At 44.8% G+C, this 13,883-nt stretch overlaps 1 protein-coding gene across 1 annotated transcript in view; it reads right to left on the bottom strand.

Moving 5' to 3' along the window:
* Positions 1–11,134, bottom strand: part of LOC118769363 (lysine-specific demethylase 4C-like) — a 119,866-nt gene extending 108,732 nt beyond the window's left edge. The window contains exons 1-5 of the mRNA XM_036516396.1: positions 10,983–11,134; positions 6,714–6,870; positions 6,062–6,237; positions 5,384–5,498; positions 4,416–4,609 (exon numbers count right to left, since the gene is read on the bottom strand). Coding sequence (XP_036372289.1) covers positions 4,416–4,609; positions 5,384–5,498; positions 6,062–6,237; positions 6,714–6,857 — 629 coding nt within the window. The 5' untranslated portion in view covers positions 6,858–6,870; positions 10,983–11,134. The remainder of the gene's footprint in view (positions 1–4,415; positions 4,610–5,383; positions 5,499–6,061; positions 6,238–6,713; positions 6,871–10,982) is intronic.
* Between the last annotated feature and the right edge of the window lie 2,749 nt (positions 11,135–13,883).

Here is a 13,883-nt window from a genome sequence, read left to right as displayed (position 1 = left end):
CCCTCACTCAGAGAGTGAAGGAGTGGCTCCTCTCTCAAACACCCGTTCCCCTGGAGTTCACAGCTTTGCTCTGACAATATTGCTCCTACCACCCGTCAGGGTGACAAAGTGATGGGGGGGGGCCTTGGGGGGGGTTGAGGTCAGTGCTGGTCTCCAGGGGTAACGGAGGTGGAGGCGGAGGCACGGGGGGGGGGGTGTCTCAGTGCCTCTGCTGCGAGACGAGCTGTCAGGGGCAGGAGAGAGGCAAAGCTGTGACAGTCAGCTCTAATGAGCAGCGCGACTGTCTGAGGGAGGGGGGTGGGGGAGGTGTGAGGATGGGGGGGACGATGTGACGGGGGGGAGGGGGGGCATTCTGATGGGGGGGTAGACATTCTGATAGGGGGACGTGAGGATGGAGAAGACATGGAAAATGGGGCAGACACTCTGACGGGAAGGGGGGGGATTAGGATGGGGCAGATGTGATATGGGGGGGGGCACTCAGACTGGGGGAGGAGACATTCTGATGGCGGGGGGTGCGAGGATTCTGATGGGTAAGACGTGAAAATGGGGCAGGCGCTCTGATGGGGGGGGGGGGGGGGGGGGGGGGGGGGGGGGGGGGGGGGGGGGGGGCTGAAGAGATGGGGGAGATGAATCCGAGGGGGGGCGGGAGAGAGCACTCAGACAGAGGTGAGACGGTCTGATGGGGCGAGACATGAGGGAGTGCTCCTGCCTGCTCACAGACAGGTGGAGGCAGGTGGGGCGCCCCGAGACGCCGCCAAAACAGACAGCCCACATCATCGGGCGAACAACAGCCGGCGAGGGAGAGAAGAACAGGGGGGAAGGCCTTGCCCTCTGACAGCCTCACGCCAGGCGCACATCATAACCTCACACCAATCGGCTTCGACGTGCTCCCTCTTTATCCCGGGGACATCGGTGTCAAACGCAATCAGAGAGAGCGCTCTTCTTAGTTGATAATGACCGGCATTAGCCTTGCCCTTAAGGTGGCGACCTGTCTATCCCCACACCCGCGTGTGAGGAACAGACTCGGTCAGGGAGCGGCTTGCGTAACACCGACTTAGATCATCTGCTGAGAGAAGGATCTGCGAGGCGCGGGTGGCCCGTTTCAGCCTCCCCCCCGCGTGACCAGACGCTCCAGTTAACCAAATGTTTGTGCTCTTCCCTTCCAGCTTCCCATCTGGCAGACAAATAAACAGAACGAGGCAAGGAGAGGAAAGGAACGGCGCAGTTTATATCCAGGCCTGCAGCCATAGCCACGGGCCCGGAGGAGAGGCTGCCGGGATCGATACCCTATTAGTACATATACGTTCTGCGAGGCTGGGACATTGATTATGTATGATTTGCTAAATGGTCTGAGGTTGAGTGGGGGCCTGCGGCGATTGTAATGCAAATAAATAAAAGGAGGAAAGAAAAATCAGGCAGACAGGATTGTAGGCATTATCCATGCTGGGAGGCACTCGGCAGACAGAATTTACATTCATGTGACTAACACATTTAATAGGGGGAGTCTCTGATAGGCCTTTGATTCTTCTGACGGTCTCAGCTGCCTTGCCGCAGTGAGTGGAGGGTCCCTGCCGCCCCCTAGAGGCGAGAGGAGAGAAAAACAGTCTGCATCTGCTTCCTTCCGTCAGTGCGAAAGACAGGTGCCTCACAAGGGAGTGAATGAGAAGGGAAAAAGGCCTATATGCTTAGGAGGAACAAAAAAAAAAGCGGGCAATCCGATCGAAACCAGCGAAAATAACTGCGGGTTAATAACAAAGCAACACCGCCAAAACTTCCACTTCCCTCTCGTTTTATCGGAAGCCGACTGCGGGGGGAAAAAAAAAGGTTAAAGGGATTCGGGCTTTACGCTACGAGGTGCCTCTTATCGTGGTGGAAGTCACGGTGATTCATGGGAGACTTTGCCTCTCGATCAGATAATTCTGTTAATATCGAACGGTAAGCAACGCCTCGCTTTGATTACTCGGGACCCGGTATCAACGCGGGCTTAAATCCGCCCGGTATCGCATTAACGTGGCCTCGGCTTCTCCACGCCATTATCTCTCAGCGGCTCGGAAAAGCTATTAAACAGATTCCTGTCGGATTTCTCCTCCCGCCATTTTCCAATGGAGGGGAGGCGGGGGGCGGGGGGCTTTCTGGAGGGAATTTGATGCTTATCGCAGACGGCGCAACGATCCGAACCGTCTAAACCGCGAGCCTTTCCTCTCTCCCCGCGCTCGATGAGACGGGCCCGGGACCGCGGCCGGTTTCGGGCACCTTTATCGAAGCCTCCGGTTACAGAAAGGAGGGGGGGGTGCTCGTGGCGTCCGCGGCGCTCGCCCGCTGAGCTTTGAAGGAGCGCGATAAGGGATGAAAAGAAAAGGGGGAGTTGGCGACTGCCGTCCGAGCCGCGTCCCGTCAGAGATCTCGGCGCTCAATAAATCCGCCGGCTTGCGCGCGCCGCTTCAGACCGTGTTCCCGTCTCTGATTACGTCCTGTTGTAGGCCGCGTTATCTGCCAGTCAGACCGATCCTATCCTATAGCACCCCCGCTGCAACACAAACAAAGCCTCCTCTTGTGTGGATCCCAGCTCTAGCAAACACGAGTGGCGACACACACATCGACAAAATGGCAGTCCAATCATTCTTTAGCTTAACTAATTCACCAGCCTGCTATTTTATACCTTACTGCTGCTGCTTATGGGGGAGAATGTATGCTAAAAAACCAGACAGTGATGCCTTTATTGACACCATCACCTTCATGGCAGAGGTGCTGATGAAGTCCGGGGGAATTAGCAGGTGCGCATAAATTACGCAGTGTCACCCGAGTTACTGCTTCATCAGGTGGGCCTCTGAGGAAACTATTTAGGCAGCTAATTAGCTGTGGGATTAGACCATCTGTTGACCAACACCAACGCCATTTGACTTCCGCGGGTAGGACAAAGAACAATTGGACGTTCCGCTGAGACGCGCAGCAGCCCGATGGAGACTAATGCTGACTCCTTCAGAGGGGGGGGGGGGGAGCTCGTTTATTGCAAATCTTTACACGGAGTAGTGGAACTGACAGAGTTTGCTCCTCGGCTTTCTGTGAGAGCGGCTGTGCGAAAGGTGTGTTCCCCCGCATGCTGGCTGCTCCTTCACGATAACAACGGACGGCTTATGCATGCGTGGTTACGTCGTCTGAGGGGGCTTATTCAAGACAATTTCTTCAACACAGTTCAAGAGATTAAATCAATCCAATCATTAGACACTCAAAAGCACTTTACCTTAATTGCCTTGAGTAAACTGTGTAAATATCCAACCACCTGAATAAACAAAGCAGTATACACACTTCAGCTATATGACCTTCAATGGATGTCTGGCTAGCACATAAATAGCGTTATGTAATATTACATTATTACATTATTGACATTTAGCAGATCCTCTTACCCAAAGGGATTTATGTAGGCAACAATTTCACATTGCTCGTATATACAGCTGGATATTTACCCTTACCCGAGGGTACAGCAGCAGTGGCCCAGCAGGGGATCGCACCAGCAAACTTTCAGTTACAAGCCCTGCTCCGTACCACCGTGCTAGACTGATGCCCCATATTTACTGATCTGTGAGTGTCGTTAGCCTTGTCTGACACTGTTGCTAATTTAACTTGAATGGATACACTTAAACTCTATTGTGCTGTAAGTCGCTCTGGATAAAAGCATCTGCTAAATGCATGTAATGCAATGTAATTTAAAACAAGTTTCATTCATAGCTACACTGTAACATTGTTTCTATGATAAGAAGATGTTTATACAGATGTATGTCTATACATCAAGAAGGCAGAGATGAAAGGGAAGGCAAGCTGAACTCACACAGACACCTGTGACAAGAGGTTTCACCAGAATTACCATAACGACACACTCACTCATCTCTAAGGCCCAAAGGTGACTCTGAACTGCATCAAACAGCTCATTCTAACGGCATGTAAAGTGAAGCGAACAACAAGCCCCCGCTAGTTCCTCCCGTGAGCCGGGTTCACTAGGCTAACAAATGAACTGTACACGGTGTCACCGGCGCGGCACATCGTGTGGGAGCAGAGCATTAAAGCCTTCCCACCACAGCTCGTTTAAGACGGAAAGGTTTATTTCCGCGGGCGCAGAACAGGTGCCCTTATCCGGGGGCACCTCAAAGCGCTTTCATTATGCGTCTTATCCGTGCCTAGCACCGGGTGCTGACTGTAAGCAGCTCTCTCGGCCGCACAAAAGGCCCATCTGGGAAATGAGCTGGCAACCCACCCGCACCGCGCCGAGCTCGGCTGTCGCCGCAATTAAGGAGAAGTGTATAACCCGACTAAGTCAGGACGCTGCCCTTCCTTAGCTTCGTCATTCAAGTTTAAGGAGGGGGGGTGAATCCGGGCTGGCAGACATGAGCTGATGGGAAGCTCAGACGGAGGCCTCCTACCATGACTTGGGCTCCCCGAAGTGAAGGTAATTGATGCTGTAGAGGTCCATGTCCTCCGTGTGCCAGGAGAAGCTGGTTTTCCACATGCCGAAGTACAGGTAGGGGGTGTTCACCCCTTGGATGGAGACCCCGCAGTCCTCTTCGATGACGTCCAGGATGGAGTTCAGGTGGCCGATGTTCCACTCCTCGACACCCTGGAACCCGCACCGCACGCGTGAGAATAGCCACGTCCCATGAAACAACTTCATGTACTGGCACACTCTTAAGAACCTTAGCGTTAGCTCCCAACAGGGCATTAACATGGCATCAGCAACATTTCACATTTACATTTATTTACATGGAAGATTCTTTTACCCAGAGTGACTTATTTAGTTTACTATTTTCACGTGTATTCTATTCCAACAGTACGATATTTACTGAGGCAGTTCAGACAAAGTACTTTGTCCAAGCACACAACAACAGCGGCCCTACTGGAAATCGAACTGGTAACCTTTGAGTTACAATCCCTGCTCCTTACTACTACGCCACACTGCTGTGCCATTCAGGCGTATTGAGGAAATGTACTAATTCTAGATTTATTCCTAACTTATTTCTGAAAATAACAAGTTAAAGATTGTCATTTAACGCTTCACAGATAACTTTCAATGCTTACTTTGCGTAATTTGACACAAAAAAGATCAGTGTAACATAGAATTCCATGACCCAGCCAGAGGAGATGGACTCGGGCCAATCGCCAATCCCTAAACACCTTGCAAATGTCACTGTTCTTTCTCCTTCAAACACTGGTTTTTAAGGAACCCTAAAGAAAAACCCATGGGCAAACAGAAACCTGCTAAAACATCAGGCCAGACTGTTCACCTGCACCAGCTACAGTGTGTAGTCAGTCTATATAAAAGCACTTCACAGGTAACTGGACAGCAGCAGTGTTGGGGTGCTTCAAACTGTATCACTGCGAACGTCAGTCTTACTTCATCATACAATGTGCCGTTCACGTCTGCTCCGTAGATTGGGGACAGGAAGGTCAGGTTCTTCCAGTACTTCCTCTCCAGGTCTTCGTAGTTGAGATACCTTGGGGTGCAGTACCTGTTTACAGTACATAAGCGGCAGCATTTCAGGAAAACACAAGGGCCTGAATTTGGTGAAACAGCAGCGTTCGATTTAAGTATGACACAACTCTAATGAGCAAAATGGAAACAAAAACAACAACTGATTATGTACAAGAAAAAAAAAAGTAGTTACGACGAGGAGTTACGAGTAGTCTGTACGACCGTAAGTTACTCTTACGGTCGTACAGAACCACTCATTATCTTCCAAAGACCTAGCTTTGGTCCAAGGATTTGAAATTACCCTCTGTCTAAGACAACACGCCTGTTGTCTTAGACACAGGCGCCCTGAGCCAAGACACCCCTGGCTGGAAGGGACCTTGTTGATTCATTTAATCTTACACACTCTGAGCTGTTGTCCAACACAACATATCTGACTGGTTATTGTCCTATAGATCACATGTGCCTACGGGTAAGGGTGGGGAGGGGCACAAATATAATGACAACGTTTGTATGCGTGTGTTTAAAATGAGCGTGCACACGTGCGTGTGTGTGTGCGTGTGCGTGTGTGTGTGTGTGTGTGTGTTTGAGGGCGGGGCTCACTTGTCGCTGTTGGCCAGCCTGCGGAACTCCTGCACGCTCACAGGCTTCTTCTGGATGTTGTACTGGGTGAAGAGGCCCGACTGGCCCGCCACCATCTGCTGGATGGGAGCCTGGATCACCAGGTCGTCGATGTCATCATAACTGCGCCGCGGTCGCCACCCCTTCGGTGGGATTACCTGAAAGAACATGGGGGAAAAAGAGAAACGGGAAAGAGAGAAAGAGAGAGACAACAGAGAGATGGAGGGTTTCAAAAAGGCAAAGCAGAGAGGATGTAAGAGGACGAAGGCAAGGGAGGGGGCACAGAGAAAAATTAAAAAAAAAAAAAAAAAAATATCAGCACAATAAGCCTCAAGATGCCAGAAGGTACTGAGCCAATACAATCTAATTTCATGCATAGCACAAGTACTAAGCCTCACTGATATACAATTGTCCTATGTCAACTCCAGTCATTGCCACTAGGTGCCACTGTAACACCACTATTATAATTTACATTCCATAACTTCACTGTGAAATGTTTTATTTTGTTTATTAGCTTATCAAGGTTCTTTTCACAAAAAAATAAGACAAACTGCAGTAGTTACTGCAAGAGACTGCCTGTAAGAGTGCTTTGCATTATCAGGCTGTGAGAATGGTGAAAGAGGCAGTCCCCTACCTTGGCCAGGCCAGCCCGGTGAGCTCCCTGGGACTCCATGTACGCCAGGTACTGGTTGAAGTCTTTGAACTCCTCCATGGTGGGCCGGAAGGTCATGATTTTGCAGGACGGGTTGGCGGGGCCGTCCACCTCTGCTCCCGCCATCGTGCCTGCGGTGCTAAAAAATCAGCAACCCTGCGCATCAGTGCCAGCAATCAGGGGCAATACAGGGGCAGCACCAATCAAGGGAAAGGTACTATGCGTACTCTACGTCCACTGAGAGCCTCTGTAACTCTGAGTCCATCCAAAAAAAGCCACAGACTGTTGTGCAAATTCCCAGATGCTATGCTGGGTAGTTGGCCTATATTAAAAAATAAATAATCAGCAATACTAAAATTTTACAAAGAAAATGTTTATTATTATCACAGTACCGTTTTCCAAATTAAAAATCAAACAAATGCATTAAAATACAACTTTTTTTTCCAAATTTCTTAAACACAACTAAAGAACTAAAGTAAAAGATCATCTGAAACTAGTTCATTTGGAGGCTGGTTTAAAATAAAGAAACAACACCTTACATGACAATAAATATAAGCATAATCTGTGATAAATATAATCAACGTGAAAATATGAAATGCTATGAACAGTAATGAGGGATACAACATGGGACACACTTCAATATTTGCAAAACCTTGAGTGTTTTCTCTGCTTGGTATGCACATCTGATGATTACAGTGTTTATTATTTGACATGTAAAAATTAAAATAAATAATCTGAGAGCTTTTTGTTTTTGGTTATATTATAACACAAGGCTTGAAATAATATTCAAAATGTCCACTCATCAGGCAAGACGTTCCATTTCAAACGTGCTCTCACAACTTCCACTAGGTGGCACAAAATGACGAGCAGGTCAAAACTGAACTTTACCGAGACCCATTTACAAAACCTCTACAAAATAGGTGTAATGCTAATTTCCTTGTAAAGCCTTTGTAAACTTTAATAGTATTTGACAAAAAATGCCTAAACAACACAATTAACAAAAAGCCATTTTAATGTAATAAATAGCAAAATCATAATAGCATGTAAAAGAAGAATCACCCACACATAATTTGAATATGAATAATTAAGAATACTTTCCATTTTTCTCTGCACTGAGATATTGCTTGTAGAAATGTTAATTAAATTCACAGCTAGAGTAAACAGACTAAAATAGATTAGATATTTATTATGGCATTGTCATATCTCTACAATTTTCATTTTCTGATAGAGTTAATTAAACACAACTGAAAAATGAGTGCACATTAATATCACTACATATACACTATGTATACTGGAATATTCTCTCTCTCTCTCTCTCTCACTCTCTCTCATATTTGATGATAAATCAAATGCATCTGACATTATAATTTGAATATTTCCTTTTTGGTTGTTTATACATATACACACACCCTTTCAATTTAATACCCCGGGGGGGGGGGGGGGGGGGGTGTTAACAAAAACAAACACTGATTCAGCTGTAATATCAGCAATGAACCCAGGATATCAGCTTTTTTCATTTGTGTGTAACTATCTAGTTCCAGGCAATGACCTCCAGTTCTGAATGCCTCCCTTGAGCCGCAAAGCCTCCTTTGTTTTAACACATTAAATGCTGGGATAATAGTGAGGAGTTCTGAGATGTAGGCACACATTTATTAATGTCAAAAATGAACAGGACAATGTGTTATAACTTGAACTTCCCAGGAGCAGTCTCAACAGTCCAAATTGTGTGACAAAGAGACTAAGCAGGAGCCAGATGAGCAGATCAGCAGCTGCATTATCTCACTGTCACTGGAAGAAAATGTATTTGTGGGAAAACAGTAACAAGCTATGCTGTAACTTGAGAACAGACATAAATGGTTACAGCAACTGCAGCATCTTTTGCAACCTTGACAGTGAAATGTCTTGTGATAAATTACACAGTTCAGACATGAACAGACACATGAATAGAACAGAAAAGTGAACAATCACACAGACCGCAATCCTCCCAGCCTGCGAAGTCCTGAAAAGAAGACTGATTTATGGAAAATGAATAAGCAATAAGACAAAATTATGAACAGCCAGTCTGTTTGAAGTCAGTCTGGTTCTTCATTAAATCGAGACAAAGATTCAACACGAAATTTTGATTAGCATTACTGTAATTTTCATGTGGTTGAGGGAAGTAAAAGACACCTACTGGTAGGGTCCACTCACTGTCCTCATTCACTGAATGGTAGTTTCGAAACAAACGATAATTAAATCATCTCACAGATCTCGTTGGCTATCGGCAAGTTCCTAAGGTATACACATCGCGTGGGTTACCCCATGTAACAGTTAACACAAATTAATAATGTTATTTAGTTTTCTAGTTTCGCTAAATTGTTTTAACACATATTGCGACCTGTGACTCGAATATTTTAACAAACAGAATGTTCCCCAAATTCCCATACATTGGCATATAAAGCCCATGTTAAGTAAGCAAATGTCACTTGAAAACTGAAAGAAACTTACAAAGAAACACAAAGAAAACGTTTATTTTTTGCCAATACCCTTTTCCCATTCTAACAATAACGTGAATGCACTGAATGTATCAATGGGTTTTTAAACATGTGATTTAAACCACGCTGGATTATTTTTTTGAATGACGGACATATCCAGTCACTGGTGGACCGATGTATAACTATCTACCCGAAACACACATCGACTGAGTTGACAGATCGGGTGACGGGTCAGGCCTGAACTGTAATTAGGCATGCGAATATATTTGCATGATTTAATGACAAGTGCAGTATTTTCAGCACCAACACGCCTTGCTCCGAAAGACATCATTATAAGACAAGCCAAACGCGTTACTTAAATACACTTTGTCCAAATAGCAGGCTAACAAGTTCACGACTTTGAAAGTAACTTAGTGCCAAAGTACACCAGTCAGCCAGCTATTACATTTTCAGCATCACTGGCTGGTTACCTATAGTAAAACAGGTTTAATTCCATAAAGGATGAATAAAGCCGGAATGAATACAAATGATTTTTATTTGCAAATCACAGTGCGGTGTAAGATAGCTCTCCATCGTGGCTTCACAGTATTTCTGGTTAGCTAGTTCGCTAATCGTATTTGGCTACAACAGCTTTATTGGGAGGCGCTAACAAGCAAACCGGGTTAAATCCCATACAGTTCAAAGTGACTACGTTCTGCTATGATTGTGTGCAATGGCAGAAGGGGGCTGAACGAACCTAGATACCCTCAACTGTACAATTAGCTAGCGACCGCCTTCATACTGTGGCTAGCGAGCTTGTTTCCATTGCCACTTGCTCCCTCTTTAGTTTCGCTTTCGTACCCGGTGCTGTGCATGCAGAATTCAGTATTTTAGGTGGGTAACGTTAGCTAGCTAACAAGTGGGAAACTTAACCACGCTAAATCACACAGCTAGCTGTCTAGCTGGACCCCTAACGTTAGCAAGCTAGCTAGCTTGAGATATATATATATTGTCTTACAAAGCACATCATTTCATTTGAAAACACAAGGTAGCCACACAGTAAACATCAAATCCCGATGCTTTCCATCCATCCAGCTTTAGCTAACTAGCTAGTTACCTATCTTAACAAGCCAAACAGTCTACACAACTATGATAGTTGAGTTAGCTTGATATCTAGACAAAACCTCTGTTAAGTAGCTAGGTCGCTAGCCAGCAGCCGGAATAGCAAACTAGCTGTCCCTACGAGACGGACAGTAGCACAATTGCAATGGTAGCTGACTAGCAAACTACCCGCATAGTAACCCAACACTTCACCATCAGACCAACGTTACTAACGTTACAGTCGTCGCTATATATCTAAAAGAATCAAAGCCGGGTCTTGGTTGTAGGCCTGGGTTGTGACAATGACAGTGAATCTCTCCTCACGAATGACACCGCAAATCAACTTCCCCATCTCCCCCATAGCCAGCTAGCTTAGCTGCCGTATCATTTTCTCGGGAATGAGCCATGTCCAAACAGACAGGCAAGCAGGCAACAAACATATGATCTGAGAAACGACGCTGATAGCTAGCTGCTACTGTAGGCCCGTGTGGGGTGTATCGCTTACATTTCCACAGACATATATACTGGAATTATAATGTACACAGTGTACAGTACAATGTATACTGTAGATCAAATTTCACGATAAAACAAAACGGTTTGTACATAGCTAGCTTGCAAGCGAGCTATATCGGCAGGTCTCCTGGAAGAATGAACAGCCATAAATGTTAGGCTTAGTAAAAACGCAAATTTAACTTACCTTGGTTTTAAGTGGTGTATTACTGTGTTGTTTGTTATTTTCCCTATGTTAAGTTAAAGTCCCTTGGTTAATGATAGCTTGGGTCTATGCTCTCCTCCCACTAAGATTTGCTGTTGCTGAAGAGATCGCGTTTGAGTGCGTCATGCTGCGCAAAATTCTGCGCAGATTCTCTGATCTGGATCCTGTGTGCATCGGCCGAAAGTGTGGAAAAGTGAATTCACTGAGCCATCCAAGTCTTGTGAGAGTCCGGGAATCTGCACAGAATTGTTGAGCAGCATGACTCTCTTAAGCACAAGCACAGATTTTGCGCTTGCGTTGATGACGCACCCCCAGGAGTACAATAGGCACCTGGCCAGTAGAAACTAACTCTTATATCCTGTAGAACTACAAAACAGTTTTCCGAAACCGGACAAAAACAATGCAAATATCACGCGAGTTAAAACGCCTTTTGCCAGTGTATAGCAAACGGTGTTGTAATTTCCTAGAAGGAAAACCCGTTTCATTCAGGTGGCATAATTCATTTATTCCATCTGATCTAATTTTGGGTTAGTTCTTTTGTCACGTTTATTTTATACCTGATGTAATTATGACGTAGCAGGGATCCATCATGCTCATCCAAAGACCGCTTTGGTTTGATTATGGCATCAGTTCACTTTGTTTCCATCGTTTCCATCTGACAGTGTTCTTTCGTTCCTTTTCGGGAAACGGCGTACTGTGATTTGTTGTGTCCCTTTTCATATACACAAAGACGATAAACAGTTTTCAGTATGAAAGCTGTTAGTGACTAGTCCGTCTTTAAGAAATGTGTTAGTTTTCAGTCAGCACTGACAGAAGAGTGGATGATAACAGAGAGGAAAGAAACGGCAGAGGGAAAGAGAATGGCACGAAAAGAAAACCTGGCCAAAGGTCCAGGACTGAGTCAGGGCATGGCTCAGATATTAAGGAAATCTGCTAGGGGCGATCAGATGTATAATAAACTAAAGATAAGCTTCGCAATACCAAACCGAAAAAACGGAAGAAAAACGATCAATTGATCATTTGGCACTGTCCATGGTGCTGACCATACTTACCAATGATTCAATCTAACGGTTTTTTCACGACATGCATATTGTGCATATTAACATTCTAATGCAATGCCATAAAACGCTGACAGGGGACAGATGTAACGTGTTCCTGTCGCTCCCTGGTTACCGTAGAAACAGGACATGAATGAGGGGGGCGGTCTACAAATGAGAGTGAAAACTGTAAGGTTAATTGATCAACAGGATAACAAGTACAGCATAAATGCCCCGATGATTGCTGATTAGAATGAAATTGGTTGTTCTCAATCATGTTCCTCATTGTCACCGATTTTATTCACCGACGTTTCTTCTTTGTTCTTTTTGAAACGGGTCCAGAGATTTCAGCACTTGAGCAAAACTCATTACACTGTAGAATATCTATTAAGTATGACCTGCTTCTGCGCGGGGGGATCAGTTTTCAAGGTTTTTCACTTTTTGGTTTTAACAGACAGCATTTTGCCAAAATATAATAGCTTATTAAACATATTATTCCTATTAGATGTTTTAATGAAGTGTTTAAAGTCTGAAAAAAGACTGGATAATTGTGACCTTTCAGTGCAACTTTAGAGGTAATCTTCACAATCCTTCAGATCATAACAAAAAAATAACACATATCAAGAAACATTCTTTACACGTTGAGATAGGTGTTACAAGTGCGTGTCAGCACATTAGAAGAGCATACACTCTTGCCGAGGTGGAGGTGTTGTTTGGTAGACCTGACAATGTTGAGGACTCTCGGCATCGAACGCAAGGTTTCAGAGCAGGAAATCTGATGGCATGTTGGAGAAGAGACCACCCTCAGGAGAGGAGATAAAAAAAATTGCTGTGGGCTGGCCCCGGTGCACATCCATTGAACATTTGCGGCACAGGCCTACATTTAAAACATAAAAGCCATCAGCTGAGGTGATGGCTGCATTAAGGTCGTGCAACACAGTGATTAATGGAGTACTCAGAATACCGCTAACAGTCACTGCCGTTTAGTATAGTATTTTGTGCACTTTTGACCCTAGTCATTTTAACTAATCAGACAAAGTGGAAGCATGACAGTGTATACAGCAGCTATATTGTGCCTGCGGTCATTTTACACAACATGCTGCTAGTCAGTTTCTCAGAATCACACAAACAGCCCTAACTTCACCACTTTGTGAAATCTGTTTTCAGAAACGGAAAAGCCATATCAAAGTTGGTATTCAAAAGTGCCTTTTGAGGCTCCTTTTGAATTTTAAAGGACAAATTCGCAATGAATATGCTTAACTGTGAGCCAGAAAAAGTTCACAGCTTTTACAAGGGAAAGTAAATACTGTTTAAGTCTATTTTCCTAATACCTGTTACATCGGCAGCAAGAGGAAAGCAGCTCTAGAAAACCGTTAAATATGTCAGTCTCTCCCTGGAAAAATGTATTAGGGGATGAAAACCATTGAAAAGTAGCCAACACAACTGTGGAAGAGTTTATACAGTTCTCATTTGAAAAAAATCAAGACAATGGCAGTAGTTAACAGACGTTTATACATATTTACCCCATAAGCACATTTTATTAGGAAATATGGGACATTTAAAAACACAAAAAAGTCAGACAATACAGTGAGGCAGAAGTACATGAGGTTCTAAAAGTATTGAAAGGCTCTTATGGTCAACCACATAAATATGGACTTGTCACCAACATATATATAAAAAGTGAAATCACTGCTAGAAAAAAACTGACAGGAAATAAAATAACTTTAAAGAAAGTACAATATAAGCGGTAAAATGTAATAGAAAATTAGCATTGATCAGACACAGATTTAAAATGTACATTTAAAGACAAAGACAACATTTACAGCAAAGCCAGCTGACGCTGCAT

This window comes from Megalops cyprinoides, chromosome 22, assembly GCF_013368585.1.
Source record: "Megalops cyprinoides isolate fMegCyp1 chromosome 22, fMegCyp1.pri, whole genome shotgun sequence".
Classification (NCBI taxonomy): Eukaryota; Metazoa; Chordata; class Actinopteri; order Elopiformes; family Megalopidae; genus Megalops; species Megalops cyprinoides.
The sequence above is the reverse complement of the archived record's forward strand: the minus strand, read 5'-3'. Positions and strand labels throughout refer to the sequence as shown.